Source organism: Synchiropus splendidus, chromosome 5 (assembly GCF_027744825.2).
Source record: "Synchiropus splendidus isolate RoL2022-P1 chromosome 5, RoL_Sspl_1.0, whole genome shotgun sequence".
NCBI classification, from domain to species: Eukaryota; Metazoa; Chordata; class Actinopteri; order Syngnathiformes; family Callionymidae; genus Synchiropus; species Synchiropus splendidus.
Genome location: NC_071338.1, coordinates 14,649,648 through 14,668,894, shown reverse-complemented (window position 1 = coordinate 14,668,894; position 19,247 = coordinate 14,649,648). Strand labels below are relative to the sequence as shown.

At 40.1% G+C, this 19,247-nt stretch overlaps 1 protein-coding gene across 29 annotated transcripts in view; it reads right to left on the bottom strand.

Annotated features, from left to right (window-relative positions):
* madd (MAP-kinase activating death domain) overlaps window positions 1-19,247 on the bottom strand; it is a 34,470-nt gene that overhangs the window by 13,480 nt on the left and 1,743 nt on the right. For 4 of the 29 annotated variants that reach the window (XM_053865863.1, XM_053865860.1, XM_053865851.1 and 1 more), the window contains exons 2-25: window positions 15,788-15,979; window positions 14,249-14,887; window positions 13,157-13,460; window positions 12,420-12,551; window positions 11,802-11,915; window positions 11,615-11,695; window positions 9,915-9,971; window positions 8,930-9,102; window positions 8,617-8,852; window positions 8,380-8,536; window positions 8,170-8,273; window positions 7,894-8,093; window positions 7,523-7,773; window positions 7,146-7,285; window positions 6,839-6,940; window positions 6,525-6,566; window positions 4,714-4,773; window positions 3,518-3,626; window positions 3,256-3,442; window positions 2,976-3,126; window positions 2,559-2,762; window positions 1,401-1,451; window positions 269-369; window positions 116-199 (exon numbers count right to left, since the gene is read on the bottom strand). In XM_053865863.1, the coding sequence (XP_053721838.1) occupies window positions 116-199; window positions 269-369; window positions 1,401-1,451; window positions 2,559-2,762; window positions 2,976-3,126; window positions 3,256-3,442; window positions 3,518-3,626; window positions 4,714-4,773; window positions 6,525-6,566; window positions 6,839-6,940; window positions 7,146-7,285; window positions 7,523-7,773; window positions 7,894-8,093; window positions 8,170-8,273; window positions 8,380-8,536; window positions 8,617-8,852; window positions 8,930-9,102; window positions 9,915-9,971; window positions 11,615-11,695; window positions 11,802-11,915; window positions 12,420-12,551; window positions 13,157-13,460; window positions 14,249-14,887; window positions 15,788-15,846 (3,738 nt within the window). In that variant the 5' untranslated portion in view covers window positions 15,847-15,979. Of the gene's footprint in view, window positions 1-115; window positions 200-268; window positions 370-1,400; window positions 1,452-2,558; window positions 2,763-2,975; window positions 3,127-3,255; window positions 3,443-3,517; window positions 3,627-4,713; window positions 4,774-5,512; window positions 5,531-6,524; window positions 6,567-6,838; window positions 6,941-7,145; window positions 7,286-7,522; window positions 7,774-7,893; window positions 8,094-8,169; window positions 8,274-8,379; window positions 8,537-8,616; window positions 8,853-8,929; window positions 9,103-9,914; window positions 9,972-11,614; window positions 11,696-11,801; window positions 11,916-12,419; window positions 12,552-13,156; window positions 13,461-14,248; window positions 14,888-15,787; window positions 15,980-19,247 lie in introns of all 29 variants that reach the window. The other 25 variants (XM_053865872.1, XM_053865875.1, XM_053865858.1 and 22 more) reach the window with 14 other exon arrangements.

The window sequence follows — 19,247 nt, the reverse complement described above, 5'->3', positions numbered from 1 at the left end:
TTTTCAATGCATGTAGAATTGGACCTACTGGTTTTCTAAGCAGAACAGAAAACTTCTAAAAATGCAGTTTAATTTCTATATTCATGTGTGAATCTCAGAGTTGGCCGTGCCCTACCACTGTGCTGGCCTCTGAGTCCTGGCTGGTGCTCCTTGTCAGGATTGGAGGCTCGGAGCTTGTCGCTGACTCTGTGTCACTTTTCTAAACAAACAAAAGAAAAACATAGTTATAGTTACAAGCAGACAACACAGGCATATGTTCTGAACGGACCTGAGACCCACTGACACTTAGTCCACTGTCAGAGCTGATCTGAGACTTCTTCTCCTCTGCATCCGTCACTGGGGGACGCTGGTGCTTTGCTCCTTCAGACCCTGGAAAACAAAACACCATCTCAGTTCTGGTTTCCTCTCCGTTGAAGTTTGCTTACCTTTTCGTGAGTCTTGAGATTCGAAAGCCACCAGACCATAGCGACAGTGACACTGCATCATCTTATTTGCCAAATGCTCTAAATAATCTAGCCAACTACTGAAGGCAACATTACTTCGGACTCAATATCGATTGGCTTAATAAGAAAGGAGCTTGTCTTTGCTTATGCTCGCACATAAATAGGTTGACGATCAAATAGCTTTCAAAAGATCAGACATGTACAAAGAGAAAGGGCAAGCACACAGTGCAGAATACGTCAGAAATAAATGATAAATCAAAACAAAACTGCAGCGCTGGACATCAACTCTCAGCCAATGTGGCTCAGTTCAATTAGAGACAGACAGACACAGGCAGTTAGGCATGCAGACAAACTGATGGACAGTAAAGAGGCGCATAATTCTACTGATAGGTTTTTTTTTTCCCATTTCAGAAATTCAGTATAATAGAACCAGTAACTGCTACTTAGTAGTTTTTAAAGAGACATAAATAATAACTAAGTAGAGGAAGTTAAATCAGATCACAAATGTTGATCTTCAATAATAAAAAAATAAATAAATATTGTCAAAGGTCACTAAATCACAGATGGCAAAACGGATTTAAACAAAAATCCCAGTGCAAAAGCAACACCAGAGGAACAATAATATTCAAGTATTATGAGGTTCTACTTGTTTCTCTTGGAAATATATTTCACCATCAACACTGAGTAAATAGTGTTTTGGAAAACGCTATGGATATCCGTAACTAAAATACAGAGATATCTTGTCTTGTGAACTTTGAAAGAAAACTGTCTGATGCCATCTGGTAAATCTGTATGAGCCTGACAGACCTTTCATTTCAGCTTACTCAACGACCTAAACGTTAAGATGCACGTATGCAGTAAGCTCTATTGCATCTCTTTTTGGAAAGAGCTAAGGGGGAAAGGAAAACAGTTGAACAGCCTATTTTTTGTTCTGTTTTGGTGTGTGTAGTCTCTTACTCTGCGGTTTTTCCATAGCTTTTTGCTTATCCTGGTGCTTGCTCCACAATTCTACCCAAGATGCATTGCAAGCAAGGAGAGAAAGACAGAGAGAGTCAGAGAGCAGATTGAAAAGGCATGTATGGTGGATGAGCATTAAAATCATAAGAAATAAAAACATTTTAAAACTGAGTGTTTTGTGGTGTTTGCATGTAGCTGCGTCTTATAGTTACTACAGCTACATGACATCAAATGGAAGTCTACAGGCCCCAAAGTCCTGGAGAGCCACATGCTGACTCCAGCTCACTGAAAGCTGGCTCTCAAGAGCAGTGGGGAGGAGTATTCTTAAAAGAGCATGGGATGTGGTTGGGTGGCTGACTAGCCAGCAGTTGAAATGGAGCCGTTGCAGAAGCTGGGATGCACGTCTCACAGCATTCTGTAGAATTGGGGGTGCAACTCGAAGGAGAGAAATGCAAGTAGGAGTCGGAGTGGTTCACCACACGTGTCCCCCGTATACAGACCCAGAAGTAATCACAGAAAATCACGTGGGAGTAGTTTGAACAGGCTATTGGGTTGGCTCTTTTCTAATGAGAAGAAACCAAACACCCTGCTGTGAAATTTGTTTGCTTACTGGGACTGTATACCGGGGAGTGATGAATCCCCCCTCCATGCTGAGAGCAAAGGGAACTGCAATTATCTACAGCGAGCCTCGCAGAAACCTGCAGTAAAGGCACAGATGAGAACCAATTTAATCCAAGTGCTTCTTCTGATTTTCCCTCGTCCACTACTGCAGATTTAGGTATCACGTAAAAAGACAAACAAACACATGCATTTATGGTGCTAGGAAACTGACAGCAAGACTCCAAACAGGGCAAAAGAGGATCAGAGAAGCCAAGACAAACACTAATCATGCTGGGATAGAGGGAAATATTCCAAACATATAGAAATATTTTGACAATCAAAAACCAATATTTTGACTTCAGGCTTATATTTCTGAGTGCAAACAAGTCTACATAGAATTTGGGAATCTCAGATCGGGTTTATTGCTGCCAAGTGTATGGAATATTTGTCCGGAATTCATCAGAAACTGCCTCAATGAATAGGGCGATTTCGTGGGGTTATGTGCTTTCACAAGATCTCACGGTGCACATGCAACCAAGGCCAGGGTGGGGTACACACCGATCGAAGCAATAAAGTTTTCTTCATTCAGACTGCGGGTGTCAAAATGGCGAGTGCCTCTGCCCGTATTGTGGTGGGGTAGCTGCAGATGGGGAACATTCAGAAGACCTTGGGGTCGGGCAGGCTCTGTGCGGCCCGTGGGACTCTCCTTGTTCCCGGGACTGCCGGTACTGTCAGTCGGGCTTCGCTTGCGTTTTTCAGGGTCTTACGTTGCAAAATGTCAATGTATAAAAACAGTTCAACAAAAAGCAGAAAAAGAGAAAAGGTGCAGTTAAGAGCAAGAGTTTATCTTTTTCAGCAGGCAGGTTGGAATACAAGCAGAAAACATGGACATGTTAGCATTTATTGATGTTTTTTCATCTTAGCAAGAAAGCTACACACATGTTGGAAAATAATAGATTTGAGCTACATACAAACCTTTTGTTTGATAATGTGTCCGTGCTATCTCCAACAAGCTGAAGACACTGGCCATTCCTCCCAGGCCAGCGTTAGTGTAGGAATGCTCCAGACTGGACACCGTGCACTTCAAGATGTCCAACATTCCTTTGTACACCTTCCTGCTAACCTCCTAAGAACAAAGTTTCAACAATTCAAAAGGATTAAAAAACAAGCCTTGCAGGCTCCTCAAACATAGAACTGGTTAGAGGAGACGTGAACACACTTTGCCTGAACCTACTTGGATCCACAATAATCTTACCACATCACGTATAATCTCTTGTCGGGCATCCTCCTCTGACTGCACAGCTCTGTTCAGCTTACTCAGAACAAAGACACGGAGCTGCTCGTTCTCCAGCAGGCGACGCACTTTTTTCATGTTGAGCCAGCCGACTCCTTGTCCGTCCAGAACGCTCTGCACCACCTCCTTCAAAAACTGCTGGTTCTCACTGCATCGGCAAATTGGTATTACAATACATTTACTTATGTCATTGATAAAACAAACCAATGAGAATGTATTTCACCTTGTATTGTTGACACGACCTTGAGGGGACGGGGACTCTCGCTTCACAGTCTGACTGTGCTTGATCACAGAGGACTTTTGGTCTACAAGTGCTCGAGGCGCTCGAGCTCCTGGTGGGAAACCCAGACAATGAAAAACTGCAGTAGACAAGAAGACTTTTGGAGCGGACTTGACACAGGAGGCAGATTAATTAGGTCTCTGTACAAGTGTCATCTGAGTTTGAACTATGTTTTGAGGGAATACACAACTTTTTCTATTTTTAGTACAGCTAGGGGTGAAGGACAAATTAAGGACACAATGAAAGACACACAAACACAGAGTGCTTTAAGTGGTGGCTTCACACATCAGTGAAAACTATGCAGTGAATGAGTGTCAGAAAACGTATAATAGTGCTGTTGTTGCTGCTAACTGGCATCAAGTAGCCATGACAAACTCTGGTCAAAATACACTAATGTTTGCCTTTATTCAATTTGTTTAATTTTACATGGGTCTTTGGTGAATCCACTTGATAGAAAAAATACACACACACAAACAAAGCAAAGGTCTGTTCATATATGGAACTTGGGAAAAGAAACGTATGAGACATTCTTGTAATTTATATATGCTATTTTTTTTAGATGTTGTGACACTTCCCTATTTTCATGCATTTTGAGTGGATGCGTGTGAGAGTGTCTACATGGGTGCATGCATAAATGCTTTACAGAAAAAAAAAAAATATATTGCCACTGAACAGACAAGCAAATAATACAAATTTGAAACAAATAAAAAATACATTAACAGTACATTAAAGAGTACATTAAACAAAAAAAGGACTATGGTAATGTAAAAAAAGGGTTAATGTGTAAAAAAAAGTTTTTATTTCTAGAATTTTGAAAAAGAGATCCTTCTCACAAATAAAAGTAGGAAACAGGACCTCTATATCCATAATTTCATAAACATTGGTCGGACAAGTTTGCTGCCAATGAAAGAAGATAACTCAAATTTAAATTATAATTGTTTCATTTTATCTACAAATGATCAACAAAATCCCACTTAACGAAAGGTGGAACAAAACAGGGAGTAGCACAGCAGTTGATGCTCGATGGTGCAGTAAGCACAATGACAAATCACAGGCTTCAATGGGAGAATGACTTGGGGAGATGTAGCTGACTGGCTCTGAGACGCATGCAGCTCGCTCAACAATAGGGCAGAACCCACCTTCTCCACTCCCCGGTCCGGCCTCTGTTATAATCTCCATTAGAGAATTTAGACCAAATACTGCACACAAAAGCCAGAATTAGTGCCGTGCAAAAGTGAAGAGAAGGGGACACCAGCCCAGACGCAACCAGTCCAAACATCAACCCAAAAGAAAACCAAACCATGCAAACTCAACAAGACACAGGGAAATGTAAGTAAAGCACCAAATTAAGAAACAAATAAATGAAAAGAACAGAAAAAAAATCTAGATGTTCAAATGTACGCATCAACCCTTTAAGTGACCAGCAAGTTAATAAATCGCCCAAATGATGATAAGTGAGTATGTTGGTTCGGATTGTTATGTCAGACAAAAAAGTGTACAAAATAATGAAGCTGTTATTTCAAAGAATCCACCATGTAAAGTGTGTTATTTTTAAAACAGCTAGGAGGGAAGTGGACAGGAAGTCACACAACAAACGACAAGCTCAAAGCACACATGATCATCGAGACATTTGGAAACAGAATGGATTTGGTTGCACATTTTGAGTCGATAAAAGAGGACACTATTGGGTTATTTTTTTTCTTAGACAAGAGGAAATGCATATAATAGATGTTGAGAGAATGTCTATGATGTTGAAATTGTCATGGTGACACGGTGATGGAAGAGGAAAACAAACCTACTGTTCTAAAGGAACTGGATGCTATTTTGATTCCTGCGCTTGATTAGTATCAAATACAGGGCTTACTTCCAGATATAATCAAGCTTTAGTCAGGGTGGGTAAGGAAGCTAGTACAAACTATCACATCAGACATAACATACCCGGGCTGTCCGGGGCATCTGAACAACAAAGACAAAACACATATTGAAAGGAACAGAAGATTTTTTTATGGCAACTATTCCACAAGAAGTGGAGGTATTGAGTCTAGAGTTCCATGCTTCATTCGTTTTTGCTCTCAATTAAAGTCAAATCCAGTTTCTACAGGACTCAAAACCTTGTAAGACGGATGGGAGCTCAACACTATGGTCCCAAAATAGAAAACGATATGCGTAATCCTGAACCACACTCCATCCTGCCGCAGAGAATGCCAGCTAAAGCAAAAGGTCTTAGGTTCTTGAGATCTCAAATGAGTGCATAAGAGAATCCCCTTTGTGTCTATCATTTATACAGTATATACTGGTGGATGGGTTGAATAAAGTGAATATCTGAAACATTAGCAGAAAAGCATTTGCAGCAGATCAGTTGTTCTACCAAAGCCACCGCTGCATTGTCAACATCTGAAAGACTCCCTGTGGTCTGAATTGTATTGAACTGAATGAGTACTGTGCATGATATACTTAACTGCTGCAGAAATATTTCAATGAAAAATGCGACTGAAGAATTTGCTGAGAGATCATGATTGCCATTAATACAGGAAAAGCATACAGCTTTCCTGTCCTATATGCTTTGCATAGCGTTATAGGGACAAGTGCTGGTGCTGACTGGTGACAATCAAAATTTGACAAATAACCTTATAACTCATTGATGACCAATAAATACTAGTTAACCAGACTACATTCTGGTGCACACCAATTACATCACAAACAATGATAATAGTACAAAAATGTTAATACTACCTGTGGCTTAAAATATCACTTATTTTCATTTTAAATGACATATTAATTCGAAATAGTCCAAAAGATATTTGTGAAAGGCAACTATACTACTGTGTGGATTTTCCTTTGAGAGAAAAACGTAGAATTTGTCCTCAATATTCTCCTTCAAATAGTGCCATACTGATTTGGCAAGCCAGAGGGGAAATAAAGTCAGGCTTCAAAACGCAGTTCTACACACCTGCTTGCTCCATCTCCTCCTCAATATCAATATTAAAATATTCTTTCGTACAAATAAACAATTGTGGGGAAAAAGAGGCAGAGAAAAAAAAGTGTAAATATATCACTTATATTGGAAGTACTTGGAACTATAGTAGTATGAACAAAGGCTGTATGAACAGTAAACAGCAATATGAATATAAAACATTTTTCTATCGCTACTAGAATTTCGAATTTCATTAATGTAGATTTTTTTTTCCCCTAATTTCCTGAACAAAATAGTGCAGCAACTGCTTTTGTTCGATTAGTAAAAGGGGTAGTGTCACATCATCATACCTTTGAGACTGGGGAATGGTGTCGCTTTCTCCCTCGCCGCTTTGTTGGGAAGAGCCAAATTGGAAAGACTGAAACTGGTCCCATGGTTCTTGTAAAGATTACCTGAAGACATGGACAATATAGAGAAGTTTTTATAATAAAAAAAAAACCCATCAATGTCTCTCGCTGAACAGATCTCAATAGGTAATGAGAGGAACAGTAAACAAAAAAACTAGTAATCGACGTACTTAACTGACTACTGAATTAAATTACAGCTTGAATAAAATGATTGTCTTTGATATAAATTGGTAGAAAAACGTCTTCATACTAGCAAAGGACATGAGTCCTCCAAATCCATCGTTGCTGCTGTTGGAAATTGTGGAGTTTGGTGAGCTGTTATGAGAATCGCCCTCTCCATCAGACTCCCCAGGAAGCCTCAGACTGTTGGGCCGCAGTGGGCGAGACACCCTTAAAGACAAGGACACGATTAAATGGCTGTTTAACGGCACAATAACAACCTTTGTAAGCCACACGAGGGACTCATTCGGGCCACCACAGAACATCACACCACCAGAGATTCAAGACCACCATGAAAGGATGGAGAGGTAGCAACATGCTGAGTTTTGTTAGTAAACATGGTTGGTCAAAGAGCCCATTTGAATGATGGCGATACATTCATTCAAGTGATGAACAAGTTTAACACACTTGTTGCCATTGAGGTTCTGGTTGAATCGAGGGGTGTATGACTCCACTTGCTCTTCTGCATCAGGGTCATCCTCGGAGGGGAAGCCATACTGAGGCTCAAAGTAGGGGTTATCATACTCCTGTTTTTTACTGTCCACAAGGCCAGCATCGGGTGCTGATCTAAGAGGCGGCTGGATGTTCAGTCCCGGGATCTGGTTTTGCTCAGCAGCAGTGGTGGTATTTGCCTCAATTTCAGTTGTGTCACCGTGATCCTGAAAAAGAAAGAAATCAATGTAATCTATTTTTTAGTCTATATAAAGGTCAAACTTTACAGGCACTTGTGTCCTGTCTGCAATGTACTGAAAATAAAGTGATGCATCTGGACCACCTACGTGGTTCACTCCCTGGATTATTGTACTAGGACTGGAGCTAGCAGTTGTACTAGAGCTTGATCGCAGAGGTTGGCCATCTGCTAATTCAGCTGGACCGTCGCCACTGGGTCGTCCATCCAAGCCATTATCTTCCCTGAACTCCTGAAAGTCTTCAACCTCGCTTGCATCCCCAAGAGCAGCATGAGAGGGAGGCTCCAAGCCTAGGGAACAAATTTAGTGAAGATGCTTACTGCAGTTTGAAAACACAACATCAATGTCCATGATGGACTAACTTACTTGGCGTGTCTCCCTGGATGTCTCCTTGAATCATTTCACTAACAAGGTCACCAAGGGAAGAATAGGAGGAACTGGAGTCGTCATAGGCTTCACTGTCACTGCCACTGAAACAAATGCATTACTTTATTTAATAAAAAAGAAAGAAACAGCACCAATGCCATTAAATAAAGTAAGAAAAGAAAAGTGTGTGATCAAATGCTTTCCTTTTACCTGTCTGTTGGGTCTGAATCATTGCCCTCATCATCCAAAGGTCCAGCCAGAGCTTCAACCAGCTGAGAGCTCCCATCATACACTCTGTAGTGCACTGGCTGGAGCTGGTGAGCGTACCACTTGGGTTTGTCACCAATTAAAGATGGATCAAACACATCTAAAAATAAAAAGGTGTTGTTGTCAGAGTTCATGCTTCACTTACAGGAGATGGAAAACAATAAAAAATGATTTAATTACTATTATGTATCCTCTGAAAAGCAAGGTTGGTGGGATTAAGGGCCCATTCTCCATAGAACTCCACAGCCTGAGTGTGGGAGAGTTTGTCAGCAAATCCAGATCGTCTGGGCCGTGAAGCAAGAAATGATGAGGCTTGGAACGCCACCACCGGGCGAGGAAAGAGGCGCAGGGTCCGAGTGTGCATCTGGAAACCTTGCAGGACATTTGGAGAGTTGAAGAACCGCACCATGGCAACCCTGAGAGAAAAAGAAAAAACACTTAATCCTTCTGCGATTACTTGAGCATCAACAAGACACATAGGCTGCGGGCTTGCCTGGTGGCTACGTCCACTGAGTCAATGTCATTTCCATAAATCAAGGGGTTGAACTCCGTTGAGGATGGTGAAGCTTTTTCTCGTCCTGGAGGGAGTAGCGGCATCTCTTGGCCTTCCTGGAACTTTTCCAGATTTAAGATGGGTTGCGTGTTCAAGCTCATACTGGCCAAAGCCTAAAAGAAGTTACAGACCCGAATTACACTTGGAGCAGAAGAAGAAGAAAGACTCTTCTTAAATGAACCACCACACCATTAGCATCAGTGTTTGCGTTTCATGAGCTGGCTCATTACGGGACTGAGGCTCAGGGAAGTATGACTTGGAAAACATGTAAACATCCATTTATGTACTGTGGAACAAAATCTGCCTTAGGAAATTGAATAATTTGGTTGATCGAATGTCTCAAATGGAAAATGAATCAAGACACCAAACGAGTCCACGCAAGAATTATCTTCAAATGTCCTCATGTAATGATAAACAGCTTTAAATAACTGAAAGGGACAATGGCTAAAACACACTAGGCCAACTCAAATGCTAGCACGATTGAACCTAAGACAGCTACATCAGAAAAGCTTTTGGTGGGTGTGTCATTTAAGAAAACACGAGCCAGGGTTAAGGGAAGGATGTTAATATGCATGGTTTGCTTCAAGGAAACTGCTGCAGGATCAAGGATCAAAGTTCAGCTTTGCATAGTGAAGCATTTAGTTGCCAGGGCAAAATGGACGTTAACAATCTGAGTTGTGATATTGATCATACATTTTATTGACAACACACACTGATGCCAAGTTCAATGCACATACAGTCAGTCATGCTGAAGCCAGAGCTAAGCAGTGTATCGAAATCGGGCCAGCACCATTCCGGATCACTGCTGTGCACTTACTGACAAGTCTTTGAAACAATTCAAGTAGTAGTTACAGGCAGAAAGAATGTGAGAAAACCATAATCGTGCAGGGGCATAACACATTCCACAGGAGGAGAACTGGGTAACCTTATTATCAGAGGAGAAGATCTGCTTTTGGGTGATCACTGTCAACCTGACCAGACACTAGGAGGGGGATAGGAAATGCCAGGAGAATCACATGAAGAAAGCTAGGGATGAGACTTCATGACTGACACTGGAACAGCACTAATAAATGAAAAACAGACACAACCTTTCTCTTCATTTTCTGTATCTCCTTTAAACAGAGCTTTCACCTTAATTGGGTACAATCACGTAAGTCAGACACTGCTTTGTAGATATTTAATTTAATTTACCGAATAAAGGAGAAAAGAAAATTGGTAGCTGAGTGTTAGAAAGGTTGTAAGGATAAAAGGGTGAAAACAAAATGAAAAATATAGGCAAAAACAGCTACAGCGTCAAGCCACTAAAACCCACCAACCAACACAGAGAGACAAAATGGGAAATGTGGTGGTAGGACAGAGCAGATCTTTGAGACATCATTGATAAAATACTTGCACGTGTCAACAAAAACACAAGTGAACATTGTTATTAAAACATGAAATAAATCAGGTTAGTAAAAAACAATATATAAAGATGGATAATACACGATTGCTGAAGAGTTGAAATTGCATAAATTTGAAGGAGATGTTAGGCTAGACTTCACAAACTTCAGCTTGTTTTATTTATATAAGGGTGGATTAATGAAGTATCCATTAATAGTCTTAATTAAACAATACACAATAGTGTTAAATTTGATGTTATCATATATTGTACATCTTTATACATGGTTCAGTGAACCCATTTATTTCAAAGATTAGGTGCAAGTATTTTAATGGCCTTCACATCCACATCACAGTGCTTTGATATTCCAGAATCACAATTAAACCTTCAATTGATCTCCATCACTCAAAAGGGAGAAAAACATAGATAACACAAGCCCGTTTACCAAAGGTTATTGCGAAACCATAGCTTCATACACGCTTCCAGGAAACAAAGACAAGGGGAAATGTGTCGAATGCAGACACAGCTTGTTAAATCTTTTAGTGCCTTTGCATATTATAGAGCGGTGAACATTAAAATAAGTTGTGAAAACGCAACTAAGCAACATTTGTTTATTACCCTTACATGCATAACACAAGGACTTAAGCAGGTTCTTCTGTGTTACAGAAGGGCCAATAATATTTATATTTGAATAAGCCAATGCATAGGCAAAGTGACTTATTTTGAGTAGTAAAAAAGACGTGAAGGAATAACAAAGAGGGAGACTCCACTCACAACAGTTCCATCCTTGCCAATGAGCACACATATCAAACATCATCAGCACGTGATCAGTCTACAGGTATAAATATCTACTGGGACAATAAAGAAGCAAGGATAAAAGTGGCATTATAGTAATCAGAAGCTGGTTCTGATACAAAGTTAGATAAGGAGGGAAGGAGAAACAAGCCAGCCACCACTGCCTCAGCAAAACTTGGCAGTATTTTTCTACAGTTTTGTTTTACCTCCAACAGCTAAAGCATGCAAGAAAAAGAAGAAAGAAAAGAAAAGAAATGCATTTCCACGTTAGTGCACTTCAAAACTCCTTGCCAATTCTTTCACACCAGCTACAGTACATACAACTTTTTGGAAGTAGAAAGTCTCTACTCTTCAGAGCTGAAAGAGAAGTTTAACACTGTATGCAAGAAATAAATGAACTGTAGATTTGTCTACTGATGAAAGGAAGATAACTTTAAGTGAGCTTGTTATACCTGTTTTAAATGCTTCTTGAGCTCGAGTGCTTCGGGCTCCGGGAGAGGAGGCAAAATCTCTGCATTTGTCGGTGCGATAACCTGGAAGATTGGGGGTGCATTTTCAAACATTATTTCCACCCAAAATTGTCAATCATTATTACATATTTCCTTTTTTTTTTAAAGAACACTGAAGAGCTATACTAACCTTACTGCTGTCCAGGTCAACAAGCCATATGTCATCTGGCATTTTAAAGTCAGATTTGTAAAGGAAGAAGCTAGCAGGAACACCGATGATGTATGGAGTTGGTGCTAGAAGCAGCTATGAGGACAAAAAAATGTTTAGTCATAAGAGGATGGCAGAAATATAGCAACTGCATGCACTCACAAACACCATGGGTTTGAAAAGTTTTGTTCAATATTAGCTTGTCAAGTAATTTCTCAAGAACATTACACTTACAAACCTGAGCATGAAATGTTCGAAAAAAGATTATGATGTTATAACGTGATACACATACTCATTACCTGGCAAAAGCACCACAAAAAGCACTTTATGTTACAGTTAAGAGAGGGTTTAAAACCGAGTTCAAATTAAGAACTATGAAGGCAAACATTTGCAACACAGACAACGGCCATTATGTCAACACGATAAGGGCCAGATAAAAAAAACTTAATTTCTTCAATACATGATGTATTCTGGTTGTTTGAACTCATTCCTCAAAATACAAAACAAAACAAACAAAACCAACCCTCACAACACATTAAAAAAACACATAAATTGCATCAAACTGTACAATTTTAAAAGTAATTCTTCTGCAAGTCCTACCTGTTCTGCGGATGCCATGCATGTTGGCAACAGAGGGATGACAGGGAACATGTACTCCAGGGGGTATATCATAGCAACGAAGGCCATAACACTCATCGACAAAGCATTGTAATCTCTGGATTGAAGAATAACCTGAAAATACATTAAAGAAGCATCTAACAATGGCATCAAAGAACATGACAATTCAGTCCTTAAGTGCTGTTTACCAAGATTGAAGGAGTAATTAAATACTTAAACTCAGAATTAAGGTTGATAATTTACCATTACACCCAACAAGCATCTTTAATGCAGTTCATCTCTGCACAGACCTTGCAGGGAGCTCAATGTTTTAATATTCCACAGAGCAATTAAATAGACAAATAGAGCTATAATTTATTATCTTGTCACCTCTAAAAGCTCAATTGTTGCCAATGACCACACTCCATTAAAATGTCCTTCAGACAAAGGTCACTTCATACCACACCACTAAATGCTTTTGACATAATGGATGTAGTCTTGTCCATCCCATCTCTTCCCAAGCTAATTCCAATATCATAACTAAAGCTTGGTTGTCCTCATTTGTATGTGGATATGTGCTCCAATAACACTCAACAGTGCACATTTATAACAAGTAGCCAAAACATTATTTGTTTATTTCAAGCTCTGTTTATCACTTAATTGGTGACATTCTAGCTAATGGCCAAAACAAAAGCAATGTAGGTCAAAGACATTGTGCACATAGGCACATCTGTTCTTACCTTGTGCTCTAACAGGACACAGCTGAGAACCTGAAGACAGGCGTCCACACCCAGCAGCTCCAAGGGCAGGTGCAGGGGAAAGTCCACCATTGAAAAGCGCGAGTTGTCAGGCAAAGCAAAAGTCAGAGATAGCTTCAGATCGGTAGGTAGCACCTCCACATCCACGCGTCTCTGTCCAGGGATGGGAACTGGTGACCGCAACAACCTATAGACCCAGGACTCAATCTCTCGCAAGTCTGCCAGCAACTGACTGCCTTTTTCCTCCACTGACAGTGCACCTGTGAAGATTCGCCACATGGTATCCCTAAAAAGGGATAAAGACAAATACAAAAAGGCTTCAATTACACCTCTTGTTTCAAAATCCTTTCATACAAAATAAGTTGTGTCAAGACATATAGCCTGCAGTTGTCTCATTGATGTAACTGTTATAATCTCCTAAAGCCGAAAAAAATATCTAATGTTATCTTGGATGTAAAAAGTAAAAGTAAGTGAGAGTACAGTTAAATTCATCAGGTTTCTACATGCAGCTAAATATTGTGTGTGTTCAGAGTACGTTATTGCGCCCACATATGGTGGGCCCTTAGTCACACATGTACACAGTGAACGTCAAACGAGAACCATGATTAAATAATTTGACCCTCATCCCACCCACCAAATGGTCACTTCACCAGAGGAAATATCAGAACTCAATGTAGACAGGGCAAAACAATTCAGCTCTAAAGCTCCAAACCAAACTCCCCTCTGTCAGTACCTCAAAGGCAGTTCTCATGAGTGCATATTCAAACTGAGAAAAATACTGAGGCTGATTACGCAATTGAAAACATGTGACCTTGAAAAGAAAAAGCCATGATTATGCTGGACTATAAATGGACCAATGGAGACAAAGCACTCGAAGATCACAGCAGTCATTACAGGGCTTATTACAGTGTAAAGTGGCAGCGAAATTAACACTTTGGTTAGCCTGAATAGTAATCACACGAGCCACTCAAGTGAATGTCCTTAAGCAGTTAGAAACAAAGAAAAAAAATACTTGTACAAATACATGCATAAATTAAAGGATAGAAATCACAATCATTTCAGTGGAACACATACCTCTGGGTGGCACGGGGAAGGCCTGCACGCTGTGTTAACCGTTGACTGCAACAGTCTACCAGTCTCTTGAGAATATATAGACACTCTCTGAAGGTGGAGAAGAAAGGGTAGTGGCTTAAAATGCACAATGACGTCAATGTGCTGTTGCGATTCCTGGCAGCCATCTTCGCAGCACTGCGTCTGTGCTGTGGAGATTTTCCTATGTTTGAATCTGGAGCAGATTGTCCGCCACCTTCCCCGGACACATGATGGGTTGCTTCTGTGTTTTTCGCTGGCGATAAAGTGGACGACGGTCCTCCACTACTGTTATCAGAACCCACGCTTATGGTATCACCTCCCTGTGTCGACGCTTCAGTGTGTCCACTCTTGTCTGCACGGGACCTGTGATGCCCACGCTGGAATGATCGGTAGAAGTTGACGCAGATTCCATAGCGAGTGATCCCGGAGTCTTTGTCGGTCAACGTGAAAACGAATGAGGAGTCGTCGCGAAGGCTAACCCGTCGTTGCCGTATGCTAAGGCAGCCCTCTGGTTGGCAGAAGAATACCACGTCCGGTGGCAGCGGAAAATCATGATGGTCTTCAAGGGGGTACCGTCGCAGAAGCTGAGGCGTCTGAGCCACACTTTCACTACTTGGTTGCCTGCAATGTACAAAGATGAAATTGATTCAGCTTGGATGGAAGATGTTGATTTTAACTAATGCTTTTGGAAAGAACAAAAAATAAACATGTTGGCTTTGAGGGTTTGTATTCTGCAGGTTTGACCAGAAGATTGTGCTTGTAGGCTCGAGGTCTAGGCAGTGGTTAACAGATTTTTCTTTAATCAGATTGATGATTCAAATCCTTATCTCTCTGCTCTGCCGTCTGTTTCAGACAGAATATTTCATTGAAGGGCAGACAAAAGTGGGATTTGTCCATGATTCAAAGCAATATTGTAGGGCTGAAATTGATTTCCTCTGTGAAGTGCTGATAGTGGAATGTTGCTTCGAACTAGAATACTTAGTAGCAGTATTGTGCCTTTACCAAATTATTATATTTTTTTTGTCTTCAAGCAGAATACATGAACCGCAGATGAGACACTATTACAATCCGCCTTTTATTTCATGGTAACATTGTATTCTTCTTAATTTTTCAACTGCGACCAGCTATGGCTCATTATTCATGGCGGATCATCACCAACGATTACAACAACAATAGCTCTGTGATAGAATTAATAAAAACTTAATAATTCCCCCAGCAAGAATTGAATAAAGAAAAGAGGCGTGAAACTGACAGCGGCAGTCAGGAGGGCAATCTTCATTAAAGGTGAATTAAACAGAAAATCAATTGATTTTTACCGTGACTTCACTTCCAAGGGAAATAAACAGTTTGACTGAGATTAAATATGTTCATTGACTCATTGACTGACATTTATATTTAAGATGTTTGGACAATCTTGACCGTAAGGACAGCATAAACAAACTATTTTGAGTCACATTCTATATAGTGTTCAAAAGAAAGCAGTTTTCTAAACAGAAGCACTTCAGATTTTTGAGATGTTACCTGGCTCCAACCACCACCAAGTAGTCCAACAGGCGTGGGCACATTTTCTTTTTCTCCATATTGGGTTGACCGGGTCCTGGATGTCAGGTCATTCAGGATAAATGTTCCCTGAGAGGTCAATGATGTTTCACCATTGTGATTGACAGATTTTAAGTGATGGGTTGAGGCAGAGTTCCTGGCACATCACGAACTCTGAAAATAGAATGAAAAATACTAAGCTCTTAAATGTGGCTCACCTTATTTCAGTGCATGCAATACAACAATTCATTACTTTCAAAACATCGAAAACATAGAAAGATCAAGACATAGATAAGGATGTCAAGGATGACAGTCATAGAAAAAAAGTGGAGTTGAGTTAGTAAATCAATGGCAAATTACAATTATTCACAGCTGTATTAATAACTTGATAATAAAGGAGGGTGGTGTTTTGAAACACCACTATTGAATACCTTGAAATCTATGAAGGAAAATTCCGAGTATGTTCATTTGCACAGAGAAATTGATTGTCCATACGAGCACATTTTCAGTCGTGTGACCATGGTGGTGTAGATGGAAGACTAATACCAGCTATTGTAAGCAGCTTAGTTGCCTTCATGCTGCAAACACAAACCTCAAAGCTTGTTCCATTGCCTTTAGGCCCTTAGGGCTGATGAGAACTGCAGCAGGCCCAACTCGCATGTCAGGATCGTTTTCGAGCATCCATTTTCAAGATTCAATTACACGTCCTTGCCATAATGGCACAGAACAGTCTTCTTCAGTCAACTCTAACATGGCCTGGTGGGTACATACATACTAGGAAAGTTAGCTCAATATACAACAATAACGGTATATTAAAATTAACAGCTACAACTACATCATTCAATTTTGTATATTTTAAAGATAACTATGATCCAACCTCCCTGTTTAATGTGACCTATGTCACATTAATACTTCTTAATTTACTACTTAATTTTTTCTTACTTGCAATTTTCCCGAATTGAAGTGGAGAAGCCATCGATGCAGAAGGCTGTGTGTTCAAATTCCAGTAAGCTGAGCAGTATGGACGTATTTCACCAATTGCAGGGCGTTGTGGATACAAACGCAAGCTAAATCCCATGTCAGGTAAATATGTAATCTTTGTAGTTGCAAAGAAGGGGAATGTTTAATGACATAAACACTGAGAAGAAACTGGAACTAATTCCTGCATAAACCACAAGGTTGATTTGAGGCGCCATCAAGACAAAACGTGGTGACAAGGACCAGTTTCCCAGACTATTCTCCACATAAAAACTCCACCCTGAAAAACAAACAGTCCCACACAGGAGCTGCTACGAGTGTAAAAAGGCAATCTAGAGTCTCACACCAGTAAGCAGCAGTGCAACGTACATGTTCATTATTATTTGAAATAGATAGATAGATATAGATTATAAATACCTTATTCATCTCCGAAGAGAAATTCCCAAATGAAATGATGCTTAAAGCAAAGCAAGAATCCAATTCAAGGAAGGAGTAGTATTTCATTTTAATCCAAGCAGCCATCTTCATTTTCAGATAAATCATAACTCTACTAAAGATCAAACAGTCAGCCAAAAAAAAAAAAAAAGGACAGCAATTTTGTTTACCCTCTTGCTCATGCAGGAGCTCTAGCACACCTTCAGGACGGCGGGATACAGACACAGAGCACCATTCTTTAGTGTCAGTCCAGGTGGAAATGCTTTGGAAATCATCGCAAATCAATTAATAGGGATCAAAGCCACAGATATTTTTTAGGTGAAAACACAACATTTTCCCCAAATGGTATGACAACAGATTCTGCCTTCAGCTACATGTCTATTCTCATTCTGTACAAATGTTGGTGAACATGAATATAAGTGAACATTTAACCAGACTGACCTCTCCCAAATACATGCAAACAGGCTTCTTTCCCTCAACTGTCTTGGAGCTTAATCACTTTATAACAGAAAACAAAACAAAGGCTTACAAATCGTGCTCCTCCACCCTCATCCGTCAACCTTGTCATACTCCACTCCGCATCACTTGCTTTAGTCTTATTAGCAGAATATTGATGTAAACAGATCAGGCTGGCAGCTCTTTAGATAATGCTTTCCATCCAGAGGATGGCAATGAATTGCACTTAAGAAGAGATCTTTTAGTTAAAAAAAAACAAAAAAAAACATCCATCCATGGACCTCAAAAGCTTTGCTGGCTGTTTTAATACATCAATCATTAGCATGCACAACAATGAACAAACCCACTCCAACATCCAAAACAGCCATGTAAAACATAATGTTTTCTTTTGTTTTCTTGTAACCAATTAAAGTGACGTCAAATTCATTCAAACCTGACATTACATCAAAGTGAAGGAATATAAAGATGAGGCACAACAGTTGTATCTTAAACTTAACTGCAGCTTCAGCAAAACCACATCACCTTCTTAGAATATGAGGCTATACTTTAAAAATACATTGTGTACCATTTAAATAATATTGCTTGGTGGAAGCTATTGTTGTTTAAGACACTGAATTCTGTAGAAAGACCGGCAGGTGTGCTCATTTCGCAAGAAGAGAAATGGCTTTCACAGACCCACTTGTGACACAACAGCTTGCAACTATGCAGGAACTGTGGCACAACTCCCATATCTCTAACACCTCTGCTTATCGGCAGAAACAATTCAGTAAGCGTATGCATCGGTGTGGAGCAAGGGTGTCCAAACCAGTCCTCATAGGGCCGGGTGGTGCAAGTTTTTGTTCCAACCAATCAAGCACACACATGTAAACAAGCGGTATGGCACCTATATCAGTGAAGAAACCCAAAAATGTTCGTCAGATGGGTGTTCCAATAACCCCAGTGAAAGCATGACCCCCAAAAGGTCTGGATCTTCATTAAAAAAAACAGGTGAAGCACGTTCAGAGCACAAAGGACAAGCGGCAACCAACACCAACGGGTTGCGAAACCATCGACAGTATTCAAAAAAGAAACAACACAAATGATATTAACATGTCAAAACAGCGCAGAGAAACAACAGTGTCATAACATGTCCAGAAAAAAATCTGTTTGACAAGTATGAATCAACATCACGTCCAAAACAACAAGGTTTACATATGAAGGGCTGCGGTCCTGCGTTAAAATCAACTCACTCTTCTTCACCACTCAATCCTTCTTCTTCCTCAGAAACTATTGTGAAATAATCACTCAAGGTTCACTGATATTGCTCTCAACTTGATCTGCTTCAGAGTACCTAGCCATGCTTGTGTACATCTTAAGTTACCGTAAATACGTCACAAGATCGTGCCCGGGTTTGACCCAATCTCAGCCATCAAAGATTTGCAGAATCATCGGCATCATAAAATAATTCGTGGAGCATTTGGAGTTCTATTTTGTTTCTTTTTGGTCCACACAGAATGAAAACAGTAATTGTTCTTCCACGTGATGTCTTGGCTGAATTTAGGCCATGGAGTCTTACAGAAGAATTCAAAATAAA